Here is a 19219-nt window from a genome sequence, read left to right as displayed (position 1 = left end):
TCTTAAAGGTTAAAACCCACACTCATGCTTTCACTGTCTTTTTAACTATAAATGTCTCAGAGAAGATGATAGATGATTTTACTGTAGTTTTTATGTGAAATACCTTGTTACTCTAATGTTTAGTATGTTTTCCTGTGCATAATGAAATCTAGATACTGAAATCAGTGTAATGTCTATTTGTGCTGACTTGACTGACAATGGTGCTCACAGGTTTATACAGCTGATTGCTTATTCTCCAGTTACCGCAAATGTTATGGAAAGATTAGGAGATGTGTTCTCATTGGAGTAGGTGTGACTTAATTGGAGAAGGTGTGTCACTGGGAGTATTTTTGGAGGTTTCAAAAGCCCTGTGTCCATCTCTATCCCTCTACTTGCCTGCTGCCTGTGGGTCCTGCTGTAAAGCTCTCTTGATGTACTAGTACTCTGCCTGTCTGCTTCCTACCGTGATGGTAATGGACTAACCTTCTGAGTACGCTAAGTTGTTAATATTTTTTCCTAAGATAGGCATGATGCCAAAATTTATGTGATTGTAGTGGATCATGATTGCAAGGCCAGCCTAGACTCACAGGAATATACCCTGACTGAAAAGGCACAATGCCAAACAAACAAGAAAGAAAAATAAAACAAAGAAAATATTTTCTATTATATTTTTAATTATATATATTACATACATACAGCATACAGTTTGTTTTTGTTAATTCTTTGAACATTGTGTCATGGGAAGGCCCTTAATTAACTTTATGTAAATATCCAATAATGTGAGCATTAAAACACAAATTAAATTATGTTGGGATATTCGTTGAGCTGAATTGGCCAAAAGTCTAAGTCAGGGGTGGATTTTCTTTTCTTTTATTTTTCTTTATTAATTACACTTTACTCACTTTGTATTCCCCCCCCCCCGTGGTTCCCTTCCTCCTCTCATCCCAATCCCTCCCTTCCTCCACCCTCTGCATGCATGCCCCTCCCCAAGTCCACTGATAGGGGAGGTCTTCTTTTCCTTCCTTCTGATCCTAGTCAATTAGCTCTTATAAGGAGTGGTTGCCTTGTCCTCTTCTGTGGTCTGGTAATGCTGCTTCCCCCTTAGGGGGGAGGTAATTAAAGAGCAGGCCAATCAGTTCATGTCAGAGACAGCCCCTGTTCTTATTACAATGGAACCCACTTGGATACTGAACTGCCATGGGCTACATCTGTGCAGGGTTCTTAGGTTATCTCCATGCATAGTCCTTGGTCGGAATAGCAGTGGATTTTCATTGTCTCATGTTCTCCATTGAGCTACATGTCTAATTAAAACTGACATAATTACTGCACTACTATTGCAGAAATCAGTAAGCCTAGTTTTACAACTTTAGCGTGATTATTTTAGCAATTTGTCTTTCTATTCTATTTTTAATATCAAAGCATCTTTTACTATAAAATAAAAACCTACTGATACTTTGATGAATCTGGGAAAAGCTTTTTAGGCAACATTAGCATAGATGTCATGAGTGTGACTGAGGACTAGGGACTTAATAATATTTGTTTAGATTTTTGTTTCGTTTCAATTTTTTGACAGGTTTTCTTTGTGTTGCTTCTACTGTCCTGGTACCTGATTTGTAAGACCATTCTGGTCTCAAACTCACAAAGATCCACCTGCCTCTGTCTCCTGAGTATTGAGATTGAAGGCATGGACAATCATGCCTTGCAATTTGTTTATAACTTAAGTAACATTTATTATCATTTACTAACTTTCTCTGGGTAAATATTAAACAGGTTTTGTTAAAATTACTTTAATAGTTTATTCTTCTTGATGCTGGATAGTTCGCCAGTGATCAAGACTATGGTTGTAATTGCTTTATTATGTTTATTTTATTATGAACATCTTTTCATATACTATAGAGATAAAATCAGCTTTTATATATCCATTCATTATCCTATGATCTTGCAGAATTTGTTTATTCATTGTAGTAAATATTCTTTGCGGACTTGGAAATATTTTAACAGAGGGAGTAACAGCCAAATTTGCATTTTAAATAGAGAATGCTGCAGCTGTGAGGAGGATGCATTTGGAGGAGGAAATGCTGGAGAAAAGGCCATCATTTTCCAAAACTGTTAGGACAGTTACTGGTATCCAGAATCCTAAATATGGCTAAAATATGCAAAGACAAGGAAAATGTACCATAAAGTGAATAATTTTTAACATTTGCTTTTGAACCAAGTAAAAAGATAATAAAGCCTCCAAACTTTTAGAAACATGGGGAAATGAAAATGCATTTCTGCAGGCCAGTGTTACCCTAAGTTTTGTGTGCTTGTTCAGGTTTAGATTGAACTTGTTTTATGTGCATTTTGCCTGAAAATATTTTGTGCACCAGATATGTTTTTATGCACACAGAGGTCAGAAGACGACATTAGATGCCTTCGACTTGCAATTGTAGATGATTGTGGGCCGCCATGTGGGTGCTGGGAACAAAACCCGGGTCCTTTGCAAAAGGGTCAAGTGCTCTTAACATAGAAACTGTTTCTCCAGCCTCTTCCCCACAATGTAAAAGGCGCTGGCTCACCATCTTTGGCAGTTTCATCACGAATGGGATTTTAAAACTGGGATCAAGTCCTGACCAGGTGCAGCTGTCCCAGAGAATCTTCCCCAACTAGAGTGAGAAGCATAAAGACTGCAGCCTAAAAATAATGGGATTGTGGCTATGAAAATCACACTTTCCCAGGCATACAGCCAATTAAATAAATAATACCTCTGGAGTGAAATAAGAATACTCTAGAAATTAAATGTCTTCTGCTAAGAAGTTTTCGAATAAAGTGACACACACAAAGTCCAAACTAAACATGTCAAAGCATTAAGGATGAACAACACACCGAAGATGAAACCCATTATTAGAGCTTTTAGCACTGAAAGACTTAATAACTGCCGTTAGTGTTCATGGTGATAAAAATAAAACTGTGAAGCCAAATGAAATAAATGGTGATGGTGGATTGTAAAGAACAAGACACCGGTCAAAATGAAGATTCAAACAAATACATTTAGTAACAAATTATTACATTTAGAGAAAATAGAGAACAAAATAAACAAGTATGAAAATAAAATCCTAAATTAAACAAAGAGAAAATGGAAGGAAAATACAGAAGAACATAAGAGAGGAAACAAAACAACAACAACAAAAAGATGAGACGTGGAGTTCCATAATGAGATAAAAGAACAGCACAGAAGCAAGATTTTTTAAAGTAATGTTTTCCCAAATAATAGAAGGCATTATGTTGCTACAACAATAATACCGAAGATAATAAATAAAAATAAGTATGCATTTCAAGTCCATCAAAACTTCTAGAATTTTTTTTTTGTCTAAATGCCAAAAGAAAGAATAGTAATAATACAACTTAACTTCAGAGGTAGAAAACTGAGGTAGAAAACTGATGACTGACTGCCTTCCAAATATAACAAATTAAAGATACAATAAAATATCAAAATTCATTGCTAAACTTTTATTTCATTGAAAACACCTCAACTCTTTAAAGATGGGGATGAACAGAAATATTCTAAATATAATTATTTAGAAAATAAAGATGTAATAAAGATTTTTTTTGAAAATCCTAAGTGAGAAAAATTACTCATCTGAAAATTTATACTGAAGAAAACACAGAAAGTAGTTTTCATGTAGATTAAAAATGGTTCTAGAGGAAAGATCTGAGACATAGAAGAAATAGTATGTGAATAAACTTAAAATGCTATTACCCTATAATGCTATAATACTCATGTACTGTGTAAGAAATACAATAAAGTGAAGAGCATAATGAAAAAGCACTTTGTTGAGGATACACCTTTCAAATTATAGGAAAAATATGTAAACAATGTAAAATGTGAATTTTCTAGAGTAGGAGAGAGGAAACTTTAATAACATAAAAACATATTCAACCAATTCCATGAAAACATGAAAAATTAATAAAAGGAACACTGAACAGATAAAAAACAGAAATACTGTAAATTATAGGTTAAACAGAAGCAAATCGGTAATTATACTAAAAATAAAGCTAGCAAATGACTTGAGAAAGTTTGGCAGACTGTATACCGATACCCTAGAAATTGCTCATATATACATGTATCTTTAATTTTTTGTGTGTGTACAAACTGAAAGTACAAATATAGAAGTAACATACCATTTAAGCATGCAAAACATTGTTTTTACTAATTATCCTTATTATTGTTCTATTGCTATGGAAAGACACTGACCATGGCAACTCTTACAAAGATAAGCTTTTAATTGGTAGCTTGCTTAGAGTTTTAGAAGTTTAGTCGGTGCCCATCATGGTGGGAAGCAAGTAGGCATGGTGCTGTAGCAGCTAAGAGCTTTACCCCCTGAGCCACAGGAAGGACATGGAGAGAAAGACTGGCATTGGCTTTTGAAATCTCAAAAGCCCGCCACTAGCGATACACCTTCTCCAACAAGACCACACCTACCTCAATAAGCTTACCCTTCCTCATTCTTCCTAAACAGTCTACCATCTGGAAACCAAACATTAAAATATATGAGCCTATAGGGACCACTTCATTCAAACCACCACACAATTAATAATAAAATAAGATAAAATTTTTGGAAATGTTGAGCGTGGTAGCACATACCATTAATCCCAGAACTCAGGGAGGCAGAGTCAAGCAGATTGCTGTGAGGTGGAGGGCAGCCTGATCTACAAAGCAAGCCCAGGACAGCCAAGGCTACACGGAGAAATCCTGTCTTGAAATGTTGAAAAAAGTATGGGAAATATATGTCTAGAAACAATTATGGATATTGTGAAAATAAATGTAATTCCACTGTTTGCTAAGTCATAACAATAGTTGAGTGAAACTAGTAGCTCCAAAATATATGCAAAGAACAAAAAATTTAAAAGTTAAAGGCTGAGGATCTGGCTTGCTTCCATGTATGTGGACCTATCTGCATTGCCCACGTGGCATGCCGGGGTTGGCTACCCAGAGGCTATTTAAGCTGTGGGCTGGCTTTCCCCAGGGTCAGATGATTGTTCAAGGTTCCTGAATAAACTGCATTGAAAAAAAAAAGTCAGCAGCAATAAAATAAATTAATAAATAGAAAGAAAAAGTAAAAAGAGAAATCTGTAGTTGTTGCTTAATATATTAAAACTCATGTTTACATTAACACAGAATTTCAGGTATAAAATTTCAAATAAAATTACATTTTATAAAACATTAAATTTAGTATGGTCATTAAAATTTGCCACTTCAGGAGTCACATATTTTCTACCCAAAGATTATGAATTTGATCAGCTTCTTTTAATACAATCAACATTGACTGCTACTATTTGTCAAGTTTCAAAATAAGTTATAAGGATGTGCTTTTTTTTTAAATTTTATCACTACGTTTAGTAGCATACAGTATGATGGGTTTCATTATTGTCATGCATGTGTATCATTGTAACCCTTTGTTACCTTCCATCATTGCCTTTTCTTATATTTCTTCTCTCCTTTCTACATCCTTCAGCCTTCATATTATATGTATATATTTAAATCCAAATTTCAAATAAGGAAAAACATGCAATATTTGTTTCCCCATTATCCTCTCTTCCTTCCTCTCCTCCTCCCTTCATAGAGCCTTCCTCCATCTGAATTTTCACTAAATAATTAAAAAAAAGAACGAATAAATAAATAAATAAATAAAGTGGATGGCACATGATCAAACAGGCTAGGAGAGTTGAGTTCAATTTTTAGAAATCACATAAAAGAGGAAGGAGAGAGAATCAAATATTTATAGTTCTCCGCTGGACTCCAATGATGCTCACTTCCACATATACAACACTCACAAATAGACAGACACAGACACACACACACCTAAATCTATTTGAAAAAAAATTTCTCTAATTAGAAGAGTTTACTTCTCTTCATTAGAAAAACATCATTAGTTAAACCTTTTCCATAAAACCTATAATTTATAAGTTTAAAAATGTTGACCAATGAAAACTGTATTATAAGTTATAATTATAAGTTATAAAACTTATAATGAATGTTATAAACCATCAGAAAAACAGATGACAAAACCATTTGGAGCCTGATAATAAATGTTTTCATTGAGGCAATCTTCAAAGCAATCCTTTTTCAAAAGGGAAAAATAGATGGGGTGGTCAGTGAGTACAGTGGGTTGTTAAGATTCATTTTACTTTAACTTGAAAAGTCTATTGCTAAAGAACATGTTTTAGCAATATTGGTTATGATCTATTAATGATGGAAATATTGTGATGTGACAGAGTTTTTCCCCAGAAAAGAAGAAGATGGCATCTAGACCCTGAGGGCACTTCTGATTCATCACAGGCGGGGGGTGAGCAATGGATTCAGCTAAAACTGCTGCCATATTCAAAGAATTTATATATCACCTTGCTATGCTGCTATAAAACAAAACTTATGTAATGACCCTATATGGCTAAAAAGTGTCCCTAGAATTTGTAACACTTACAATGAGTAGAACCTGACGCAAACTCCTGATGAGACCTAATTGACTAGGATCAGAAGGAAGGAAAAGAAGTCCTCCCCTATCAGTGGACTTGAGGAGAGGCATGCATGCAGAGAGTGGAGGAAGGGAGGGATTGGGACAGGAGGAGGGAGAGAACCACAGGGGGGATACAAAGTGAATAAAGTGTAATTAATAAAGAAAAAAATTAAAAAAAAGAAAACTTTGGATATTTAGTGAATCAAGCCAATTATTGAATAGACACGCATGATCAAATTTACATACTAAAAATAAGTATCATTTGTAATCTTTTAAAATTTGCAAAATAAAACATGGAATGTCGGGAGAGCAGCATGAAGGTTCTTGCACCTAAAGATCTCCAGAGAAACTTGGAATGTTAAACACATAGAATTATCTTTCCAGTCGGAAAAATGAAAAATCTGTTTTTCTATCCAGAAAATTGGGAATTGGAAGAGATTAATAACATGGCAATCTTCTGGGCTAGGTCATATTAAGCTACTACAAGATCATAGCTGAAAAGTCACCTAAATGACCCTGAAAGCTAAGGGTTTCCTCCAAGCTCTCACAACCAGGACCAGAGATAGGTAATGGCCTAAATGACCACTATTTGTATGACCAAGACCAAGCAAGACCCTTCCATAGGCCCTTAATCTAGTGCCTGTTTTTAGAACCCATCTTCTTGAAAGAAATGACACGTGCCCTGACTTGAGTTTTGACATAATTATGTTTCCTTGCGCCCTGGTGACTGTATTACATCAGGAAACTTTTTTTTCCCCAACTAGTAACATGTTTTAAATATAACAATGAACCATCTGGCATCAAACTCCCTGAAGTCTTGATGCAGGTTGACAAAGTCAATCTGAACTGACTTTTTAATTCTCACCTCTTTTTGGTTTGTTTCCCTGACTCCCATGGTCTCCTGCAGGGACCTCTTCAGTAATATTAGAAAAGGCTATTTTTTTTTTTCTTTTATGTGTCAGTAATCAGATATACCAGTGCAATTGTTTTCCAGCATCATGAGATTTGTAAGCATAAATAGAGATGATACTTCAAAGTAGTTTAGAAAGTCAGCTGGCTTCAGTAACCCACAGACTCTCCTCTAATAGTCTTGGGTAAATAAATAAACCTTAATGAAATTTTCGACAAATGTCTGAACTTTCCCACTATGCTTAGGTAAGCTATCTGTCCTTTTATTTTGGATTTTAAAAACTCCAGGTTAGACTGGATCTTCTTCTAGATCATATGAGAACATAAAATGAAGTATATCCTGTAGTTCTATCCAGTTTACTTCTTCAACTTTTATATTCAGTACAGGCTGTTTTAAGAATTTAGATACACCTCAGATCATGAGAGCATCCTGGTCTCTCTTTACTCTCGCCCTTTCCACTCAGGGAACAGTTTTCAATCTCACCAGAGTGGGAGAACTTGTAGTGAAGAGCAGACCATAGTGGGGTTGGGTTGCCCTCCTTTTCATCTCTAGTCTGGACTTTCATAAGAGCACTTAGGTAATCATCTGTCCTATCCCCCATCCCCACCCCCAACACACCATGAGTTTATTTGTGACTTTCTCAAAAAACCCCCAGTATATTATTCTCCATTTTGGTTGGCTTTGTCTGTTTCCTCTCTGGGAGTTAGTCCTCTGATTAGTTATTTGTGTTTCAACATAGAATCTGTACATGTGACATTATTCTGTTGGTGGAAGATAACTCTAAGGAAGGTCCCATATGAAGGCTCCATTGGTAATTTAAGAGCCAACAACTTTATGTTTGCATTGGAAGAACAGAAGCCTGCCTCTAGCTTTTTGTAGAGGCAAGGGCATCTTCAGCCTCTACTGTGCTTTTTGACTTCAGGCTCTATCTTCATTCTCTGCAAAAAGCTCATCAAGCTCTCTGAGTAGTTTCCTTGAAAGCCTTGTCTTTTTTCTAAGTAAAATGGAATTTACTCCTTAGTCCATGGTATGTAAAGTAAAGCCAATTGAAACTCTTTGAAATAATGATGTTTCTCCTTCATCATTTTATTGGAGTCTTTGTAGAGTTAGAAAAAACATCTTGTAGTTGAGAAAATAAATAAATTTTGGCAGAAGAAGAAGCTGAGAGATAGAGTTAGAGGACAAGAAGGAAATGATTGGTCTCTAAAGGAAATTGGAGTCTAGAGACAGCAGTTCTTTTTATTATACTAAACAAGTGAAGGAGTATATTTGGATATTACAAATCTGTTCAATTGGGAGAAAGATCAGTTGAAATACTTGATATTATGAATAGGAAAATGTAAAAAGGAAGAAAGAATGATTAAAAGTATAAAAGCAGAAATACTTAAGACAAGAGAAAATAGTTTCACAAAGGAAAAATTTTAGTAGAGAAAATTAGGAAGAATGTGTAGGAAAAGCAATGACTCTAGAACAAACATGATTGCAAAGTAAGAGAAGGGAAATTTTCAAATAAAATAACTGATGGTTTTACTTGATCATTCAAGAGGGTGAGATTAAGAGAGAATGACTATATCTGCAAATATTTGAGGGCAGAATGCAATAGTGGTTGCTGTGCTATTGCTTCTGCAGTAGTGGGACAGTGAAACACAGTACCTTGAGCTGGTTAGACAAGCACACAATTGAGCTACATCCATAGTACAGACAAGTACTTTTAGAACACTCATGAGATAAATATGGTTGTAAGGATTAGAGAAAAAGAAGAACTAAGAAACAAAATCTGCAAGTGGATACAACTTTGCTTAGCTATGTAGAAAAATAACTGCACAGAGAAAACTTTAATAAAGGCTACAGTAGAGGCAGTAAGAAAAGATGCAGCCTTTGTCTATGTCAGACAATTTGTAAAACACTTTCAGTGTGTTGAATTGGTATACACCACTAATGAGTGTGCTCAATCCAAATGTCACTTTGGCACAGTATGAAAAGATCTTTTGTGACACAAGGGACATATGACCACAGCTACCATAGAAGAAGACTTGAGAAAACTATTAAAAGCATAATGACAAATATTTTCTAAGATTTATTTTGACAGTGTGTGCATGTGTGTGGAGGCTACTATGCACACCCAACAAAGTAGCCAAGACCAGCTACAAAGTAGCAACACTGTAATTTTATGGTTGGGGTCAGCACAACGTGAGAGTATAAAAGGGTCATAGCATTAGCAAGCTTGAGAACCACAGGAAGTGTACGTAGGTGTCAGAAAAGGTCCCTTTATTAGAGAAAGTCTAAACTCGACCTCATTGCTTTTGATGATGAAGTGTTACATGTAAAGAATTGTGAATGAAATAAATGCTTTCCTCCTGTGTTCCTTTTGTTCAGGGTATACATCACAGCAATAGAAAACCTAAAACAGCATAAAAGAAAATCACTGGAAAGACAAGGTTTTGCTGACCTAGGTGTAGTCCAGGATTATTTGAGGATACAATAAGACAGCTTTATTGAAGAGATTTTAGGAGACATGACAGAGAAACTTAAGGCTAGATCACAACAGACAGGAGTGAGATGAGCTTTATTTAAGAGACAAAAACACTATGGCTCTCTGATAAGGGGATCAGAATTGGACTGCCAAGCATCCTTAAGGATTCTTAGGTTCTTCTTAGGAAACTAGAGCAGAACTGAGTGAAGAGTAGAAGGCAAGGAAAGCTTTAGAGTGAAGGATGTTTAATGGGGGGGAGGGTCCTACGGAATAGTAAAATGGATCGTTACATTAGAAAGGCAGGTATGTGGAGTTGTTCGTGAGAGAGAGCACTCACCATCGGGAAGGTGGAAGGCAGAAACCAGCTCCATCTTTAAGGCATAGCATTCCGCAGCTCTCTACAGTTCCCCCTTTTTGTTTTAGACGCATCAGGCAAGAGTAGAGGTCTGATCTCTGATATTAGAAATAAATTTGGGACTTTGTACTGATGTTCATTTAGGTGTCATCCACCCAAAGAGCATCAGACCCGTCCGATACCTTTTTCTCAGAGGCGGGACCTGGGGCATCAACCCGCATGCAATCAGACATTTGGCTAAGGCCGAGGATCTGGCTTGCTTCCATGTATGTGGACCTATCTGCATTGCACACGTGGCACGCCTGGGTTGGCTACCCAGAGGCTATTTAAGCTGTGGGCTGGCTTTCCCCAGGGTCCGAGGATTGTTCAAGGTTCCTGAATAAACTGCATTGAAAAAAAAAAAAGAAAAGAAAGGCAGGTATGTGGGTGTATAGCCAGAAATATCAGGATGGGATGTGGAAGGGTGTGAAATTATCAGCACTCTTTAAACACTGATGTGCTCCAAAGAAAAATGGAATATACTCTGAGGCTGATATTTACATACTTAGTAGTGTTGAAATATTGCTACATTTCTGCCCTGAGTGACAAAAGAATTGGAGGCACCTAAAATAAAGCCCCAGTCACCAGTGCCTGAAAGCCTTGTACAGTCAATTTAGAACACCTTTATAGTAAGGTTTGTGTCTGCTTGCAATTTTGCTTGCTGAAATAATTTCAATTTTATGTCACTATAGTAGTTTCCCATTTTGTGTTATTTATTTTTTTTGCCTCAAACTTTACATTTATGGTAGCCATTTTCTCCTTCTGCTTCCCTGAACAATGTTAATGTCACCAACAATAAATGGTTTAAAAATACTCACAAAGATTCAAGCACACCAATTAAAGAATATCTATTGACTACTTGGGCAAAAGATTTGTAAACTAAATGTGCACATTATAAAAAGGAGAATGTTGTCACTACATTTAAGAACTGTGTGTCTCAGGTGTGTATAGTAGCAATGTGCAGATCGACAGTTTTAAAATGTTAAATAATATAAAGTACGGTTATAGTAACGTTATGGTACACAATCAAAATCCATACTCACAATTCTTAAACATATATATCCTGAAAACTGGTATTTCATTGAAAGTATATAGCAAAACTAGGTCTTTTAAAGACGAAACCATAGACTTTTTTTTTCCGTAAAGTAGGAATATTTATAGTATTCTCTTCAGAAATATATGTGTGTAATTAAGACTGGTCCATAATACAAATTATACACAAGCAGAAAATCTGAACTCCACAATAAAAACAGTTATGGACTAAGGAGATGGCTCAGGGTTAAAGTGTTTGGCAGACAAGCAGTAAGCATGAGGTCTGGACATGCTCGTGTTGTGTTGCATGATGCTCTGTTTGTAACTTAATTCTTAGAAGGATCTCTAATTCTTCCATTCTACGCAGGCGCGCGCGCACACACACACACACACACACACACACACACACACACACGCCCGCGCGTGCCAATATACTCTGATTTTGTGTAAGGGCAAGTTTGATAAACAGTAATTTTTTTATGAATTTTAATCTAAAACCAATTATATACTCAAGAGAAAAGTAGTTACAGGAACGGACATGAAGTAAATATTATTAAAGGCTTGCTCAATTAGGAAATTTGAAAATTTCAAAATCTGTGCTACCGAAACATACCTGAGGTAGGGCTGAGTTGAGCTGTCTCTGAAGTGAGTCTCTGTCGTAGATGACATCCTGAAGTCTTTGCTGGGCCAGCGAGAGGCTTTCCTGGGTCTCTCGAAGTGTGTCCAGTAGACGGTCTCTTTCATCGAGCATATTGACCATCAGCTGCTCAAAATGCGAGTCTGAGTCAGAGCCACTGCTTTGGGACCCCCGTTGGCTCATTGGGGTGTCCTCATTAATCGTCGGCATCACTTCACACATCATTGCTTAAAGAATATAAAGAGAAATTTTTAGTAAACAAATTATTTTCAGTAATCTCCCCTCCCCCGATGGCTTTCATCTCATTTAAGTTTTTGCAGGTCATTAAGCTCTTCCCCCTACCTCCTGTCTCCAGTCTAATCCAGAGGAAGGTGTGGACCTCAGGGAGAAATGGTCTATTTCTTCACTGTCTGAAATCTATATGCTTTTCACCTGTCATGGAAATCCACAGGTCTCATGTACAATACTTAACCTGCCCATTTGTTTCTCCATTTTCTTTTGCATAATTTACCACACAAAACAATTTGATTTATAGAAACACATCATTTCAATAATCATTCCTCCCTTCTCCACCCCTCTGAGTTTACAAGTGTCTTATAACAAACACTGTAGCTTATTTCTCAACAAGTACATTCTTGTGCTTCAGTGAGTGGAAACTATAATTTTTGAATGATGTACAGATAAGTAACCTAATATTTACTGTTTTAAGCAAAAAAAAACCAAATAATTGACTATTTTAGGTAATAAACCATTATTTTCTCACTTCTTCAACAGATTTCCTCACAACAACTAATTTAAGCCTTTTAATGTGATATTTTTATTTATTTTCATGTTCTGTCTTTCAGAACTGTACACAGACTAGATAAGTGATACAGATTGGATTAGTCATAAACTTTAAGAATTAGTCTGAGGCCCATGAATTTGTCTTGATTATTATACTGCTAATTACACTTAGTATTCCTGTTAGATGCATTGTCTGGTTTTCATCCAAACAATATAAACTAACACTCTTTCCAATATTCCACAAACAGATGCAGTAAATTGCATTACCAAATACAGTCACTTCACTTCACAGCTGCTAAGCACAAACTCTCAGTCATAGGATAAATGGACTGATCAGAATGCTTTTTAAAATTATTTATTAATTTTATTTCAAGCAGACTGTATAAAAATTGACATGTAGTATTGTCTTATCACATGTGGCATCTTTAAAAATGAGAACTTAACCCATTTCCATTTTCACCATGTGTATGTGTGTGTGTGTGCGTGTGTCTAATTCCTCTTAATTTCAGTTGTGGAATGGTCAGAAGCTAACAGAGAGCCTGGTTTTGCAGAAAGTATGATTTGAGGAAAGTCTAGTTTGGTTGTGGGTCCCAGAGCTTTCTCAGAATTTTATAATGGAAGGCAAATTCATTATATATATATATATTATATATATATATATATATTCTTGGGGAAACTAAAGTGATATTTTGAAACCATCTGGTGCTATTTTGAAATAAAATGTCAAGACATAGCCATTCAATATTAATTACTTTTTTGTGATTCTTTGTGTTAAAGAGCAAAACTTAATTATTTGTGAATTATTTGGTCATGGCTCATTGGAAACTGAGAAAAACTTTAAGAATATGAAAGGAACTTATTTTGTGACAAGTATTCTAGATAAAGAAAAGAAAAAATTGGAAATTTCTAAAATAATTCAAAATATTTTGAAACTTTGTTCATCACTTAAAACACTGAGCTATCTAAAGTCAGGGACTTGACTCACTTATTTCATACTTTCCTTAAGGTAAATTACAGACTTTATACATAAAATTTCTTTACAGGCACACTCACACAAACTTTCACTTTAACTACTTAATGTAAATTTTACACTTTTATCATTTTTTATTTTCATTCATGGACCATCACAGAAATTACATCCTCCATTTAATTGCTACAAATCCTCTTTAAGCTAATTGAAAAACAAACAGAACAAAACTTTTCAACACATTGTCTTATTTAAAAAAGTTAATTCCCATGCCATATGTGACATTCATACATGAACTAGTTGAGACACTCTGATAGATGAGACCATGAGCATATGTGTTTATTTTTTTACATTGACTGTTAAAACAAAGTATCAGAATAAATTCTTCCAGAAAATAAAGTTCTCTACACGATCTTCAACAATTTTAAGGCATAGCCTTATAAAATAAAAACTATTGCTAACAACTTCAAATTTAAATAATGACTATCATCCTTACTCCAAGCATAAGTTTTACCCTGCTAAAGCATACTACTTATAGGCAACCTCTTGTTAGCAAGAGACACTGGGCAGTCACAGACTGAAGACTTTCAGATCAATATAAAAGATGTTCCTGGGTTTGATCAGCCAGAACAGGGCTGGGTGAAAAGTGAAGAAAGCCTACCCAATCTATACGTTGAATAACCTAGGACCATCCCACCAATGAAACATGTGAAACGGAGCAAGTTGGTTTGCCTCTCAAAGTTTCATGATTCTTTCCACAACATAAGAATGATAATCTGTTTATAAAATCCCCACTTTAGGAATTCAACAGACAACACACGGTAAAATATATAAAGAATTGTTATAAAACCCCAACTGTGTTGTCTATTGCAAACTGATCAGCATTTGTCCTTACAGAAATGAGGTTGTACATTAAAACTCTTGTTTCTAGGCCTACAGCTGTAATTCTAGCAGATACTTCTGAACTCTCCAAATTCAAGTCATAAAAAACTCACGCGATGCAAAATTACTTAGAAAATAAGATAAATGCATGTTATTTTCTTCCCAGTCAACCCAAATGAGCAAATCTATAGACCTTTCTTCCAAAATTGAAAAAAAAAAAATCAAGCAAACAAACAAAACACAAAAACTGTCTACAAAACCTATGAAAAATATTTTGTAGCACACCGGCATGGTACAAAAGAGATGGTCATCAAGCATCTTGTGTACTGCACCCAGATATATCACATTTTGCTTTAACAGTCATTTTTTGGAACTGAAAATGAAAACATTACACCACCGCTGAGAAGCAAGTGAGCGCACACAGTTGGCTGAGGTATTGGCCTTTTCATCATCCCTCCCTCAAGTCAATGTGAAATATAATTTTATTAGCTTCATCTAGATATAGATGACTTGATGCCAAACTATTGAAGGTTTCAGCACTCAGTTTCAGACAGTCCAAATTTTATTTTAAAGAGAGAGAAAAATAATAATAATCCTGATTGGTTTAATTATCTCAGTGCTTAAATTTAGCACGAATAATTTTATACTGAGAAAACCAACTCCCATGCTGTCAGCATGTAACCTTGAGTGTCTTCTAAATCTCTCCGATTCCAAAATAAAAGTTCTGAATGTCCATCAGAGTCATTCAGCAAGGATTTTGAGATCCTGTGTGTTCCTTAGGAATATATGTTCTTATGAGCTGTATCTATCCAGACAAGAGTATTTCAAAAGACTTTTATTCCTCTAGGTCAATAACTTCATTTCATTATATCGTTAGAAATTACACTCTACCACGGGCAAAGCAGCAGCCATTCTCTGTAGTAAGTTTCTTTGGCAAAGGTTTAGTCTTCAGAACCTCCCAGCTCCATCTCCGTTAACCCGCAAGGAGTAATTCAGTAAGAGAAAGCCTAGCCATTGTCTGATTACATTACACGAATATTCCTCCCCCTCGTTAACTCTTTGAAATCCCTGTCCTCGTGAAATATTCCTACCACCTCTAATGAAAGCATTTTCACTTTCTTTCCCCAGCGTCTGTTCAGATGGCCAAACAGCAAGCTCACCCCACACCGCTGGACAGTTACTGTTCAGCCACACCCCCCACCACCCCGAAAGAAGTTGACTTCATAATTTCCATACTAAAATTGTTCATCTGCCCCAGGAGAGCGCCAGCTAGGCAGGATGCAGGGAAATCGGAGATGGAGAGGATGGGTGGAAAGCGAAGGTAACTAGCAGTAACCCACAAGGAGGACTTTGCATCTCCTTCCCTGGGGGCGGGGTGGGGCTGGGGAGGTGGTTTATAAAAAAATGAAGGGGGGGGGGAGCATGCAACTCGAATACAGTTTCTGTACCTAATGTCTCTAATTTCAGGTCCTGTTTCTTCAATTGGTCAATGACAATCGCAGTCTAGTCTCCGCTGGCAGAGAGGTGAGGCTCACACCCAGCAGTCCTGGACCATTTCCCTAGCAACCGGAGGAGAAAGGCAGCTTAGATGCTCTCGAGCCCAGGCGTTTTCTTGGAACATGCCCTGGCTCCGTAGCGTGGCAGCAGCTCGGCATCTTCCCGCGGCTCCGTCAGCAGCCAAAAGGAGAAGGGTCCATCGGAAAAATGGCATATTACAAATTTTGCTTTGGGAAGCAGAGCTCGGTTCAGACCATTGTCAAAGGGAAAAGAGGGGGAGGCGGTTCTTAAAGCAGCCGCGGCCCCTTTGCCGCCCAGCAGCAGTAGCAGCAGCCTTCGCGTGCAGCAGGAGCCCCGGGGCGGAGAGCTGGTAATCCGGGACTGGATCTGACTTTCAGAAACTTAACGTAGCTCAACTGCTCCCCACGGTCTCCCGGGCCACCCAGCGGGTGAAGAAGCGTCCCTCCAAACACGAACTTCTGGGTAAACTGTGGGAAGTGCCTATCCAGAAGGGAAATTCTCCACCCGGAGCCCCTGTGGAGTTTATGATAAAAGCTGGGAGTTTGATAGTTAAAAGGAAGTGAGTCCCATTAGGGATGCTAGAAGCAGGACAGGTCTTCTCTGGGCACCCAGCCTACTTCTATCCTAGGGTGTATCCTTTTGCTTAAATAAAGTGCTTCTTTTCTGGGAAGGGAAGCAGCCACACACCACACACATCGTCGCCCCCAAGGCACCGCCCCCCCCTCTCCCGCAGCCCACGGCACCAATTTTCTCCTTCCAGCCTCTCAGCAACTCATCTGCTTACATCAGTTGGCCGACAGAACCAACCTGCTGGGAACAAGTGAGGATGCTATAGCATCTTCTCACTTGCCTCATGCAAGCCGCTGCTACTCCTCCTTCTCTGTCTCCTCCCCTCCTCCTCCTCCTCCTCCTCCTCCTCCTCCTCCTCCTTGGCAACCTCCACCTCCTCTTCCTCTAGAACAAGGGCTTCCCCTGGAAGCTGCTGCAGTGGTTTCCACCGGCCCTTAAATAAATTCTGAAGTAATCACGTCTTTGCTCTCCTCCTCACGCACACGCGCTCGTGGATACACTTGTCTCCCCAAAAGCTTCTCCAAGGCTGCCAAAGATCAAACTGGTCCCAGTGTTCCCGACAATGACGAGGGCCACGGATGAGCTAAAGTGTAAAGGGGGTCTGCTTTGCTCTACCTGAGCTTCTGTCACACAATCATCTTTATAGGAACGCTTGTGTTGGCATGCGCTCTTGGGAACTGGGAACCTTCTCGCTCTGTGGCCTTCCGTGTTTGTCGTGGCTGTTCGCAGCTTTCTTTCCTTGAACCAGAGGCAAGTTAGTCACCCTGGTAGGAACCTGAGTAGGTCTAGGGTGTGGCTGCCTCTGTCACTTTGCATTAGCTCTTCAGGGCTCTTCCATTCATGGCCTTAATGATCAGGATCTGGAGTTAAATGCTCCCTGCTTGCAGAACTAAATTTCATCTTTCAACAGTCTGGCAGCTCTAAGAGCATGTTCCAGTCCCTACAACACCTCTCTCTCTCTCTCTCTCTCTCTCTCTCTCTCTCTCTCTCTCTCTCTCTGTGTGTGTGTGTGTGTGTGAGAGAGAGAGAGAGAGAGAGAGAGAGAGAGAGAGAGATTCATATAGATCAAGAATAAGGAGGCATAAGTAGACAAAAGCGGATACATATATTTTGAAATGTTTGAATGAGGTAGGTTGTGATGCACTAAGAGAATGGAAAAAGAATTAAACATGAAGTACACAGTGGAAGTTACAGCAAATGCCCACAGTAAGCAGCGTAAAGATCCTAGAGGGGATGCTTTGCTAAATTTCACTAAGAAATGGTGTTCACATCCTGACTGCTTGAAGTATCACCATCACCTCGCGGAGTTCTTTCTTAGGGAAGAACTTAATTAGTTGATGACTTCACAGTAATGTTTAAGGTGAACCACATAAATTTTGTCCCCTTCTCTCCTAGACTGTTACTCAAGTTCTGAATCACACTCTGAGAATTAAGTGTAAAAATATTAAACAAACATGGAATTTATTATATGCTTAACGGAGCACTGTATCTCCAACCTTCTCACTTGTGGACCCCATTACCTTGTAGATGCTGAGATTCTAAGGCTAGAGTGGACCCTGAGAGTCCACACTCCTAACAATGCCTATACTACATTGGTGTGAACAAACATGTCCAAAAGGAAGCTGTGTCGGTTGAGACTAATTGACTGGAATGCACTAATGTAGGAAGATTGGAATGTTCCAGGTCCAGAGGCTAATTCCCTTATCTTGGGCTAGTTTAGCTCCTAGGAACAATCATTCCTTGCCTGGTCTGTGTCAGAACTGACATCCTGTAAATCACAGATAAAAATTGTTTTGTAAGCTATTAATTTAGGAGACTACCAGCTTCCCAAACCCAAAAGCTAAAAGAAGAATGCCTTTAGATAGCATCTTGGGCCCATAGAAGATTTTCCCTTATCTTACCATAACTACCTCTCTGCTGTACCCAATATATTTTAAACTTGCCTTGATTTATGACTTTCTTTGTTCTACAAAACTACAAAAGTTTGTAAAACTGTTGAGTGATGAGATTTTTGCTAATACATAGGTGTGTTTCCAGGCTATAATCACTCAAAAGTGGCTCCAGAGTAAACTATAATCCCTTTAAGGTGACAGCTATAGCTTTTGTGTCAACATTAGCAAGGTCTAGACCACCAGCCAAACTACTCCATGAGCACAATTTATTTGTTTGTTTGTTTATTATTAATTAATTTATTTTAAGGCATAGTTTCACTATGTAACACTGGTTGGCCTTACACTACCAATCCTACTGACTCAGCTTTTTTTGGAGTCAGGATTGTAGGTTTATACCACTAGAAACCAGGCCCTCAATTCACCATTTGGTATACCTCAAGTTCACATAATCTCGGAAAATAGATTTACACCTGAGTTCATCTTCTAAAAAATCTAATATTGAGATAGCCACATTATATTATTCATGTCAGTGCTCAGAACTTCCATTGTCTGGAATGGCACACATGACTTAAAAACGTCTCTTAACTTTCAAAATTTTTTTTTCAAGAAAGCCGCTTTGATGTGTGTTTCTGTGACTGTAGTTACGTTATGAAATCCTCATTTTACTTTCATGCCAGTAAATAGTTCT

At 37.6% G+C, this 19219-nt stretch overlaps 1 protein-coding gene across 17 annotated transcripts in view; it reads right to left on the bottom strand.

The window, feature by feature from the left end:
* Ppfia2 (PTPRF interacting protein alpha 2) overlaps nt 1-16907 on the bottom strand; it is a 513258-nt gene extending 496351 nt beyond the window's left edge. For 3 of the 17 annotated variants that reach the window (XM_060377984.1, XM_060377986.1, XM_060377988.1), the window contains exons 1-2: nt 16000-16906; nt 11896-12146 (exon numbers count right to left, since the gene is read on the bottom strand). In XM_060377984.1, the coding sequence (XP_060233967.1) occupies nt 11896-12144 (249 nt within the window). In that variant the 5' untranslated portion in view covers nt 12145-12146; nt 16000-16906. Of the gene's footprint in view, nt 1-11895; nt 12147-15999 lie in introns of all 17 variants that reach the window. The other 14 variants (XM_060377996.1, XM_060377997.1, XM_060377982.1 and 11 more) reach the window with 9 other exon arrangements.
* Between the last annotated feature and the right edge of the window lie 2312 nt (nt 16908-19219).

Source organism: Meriones unguiculatus, chromosome 2 (assembly GCF_030254825.1).
Source record: "Meriones unguiculatus strain TT.TT164.6M chromosome 2, Bangor_MerUng_6.1, whole genome shotgun sequence".
NCBI classification, from domain to species: domain Eukaryota; kingdom Metazoa; phylum Chordata; class Mammalia; order Rodentia; family Muridae; genus Meriones; species Meriones unguiculatus.
This window is presented reverse-complemented; position numbering and strand designations above follow the sequence as displayed.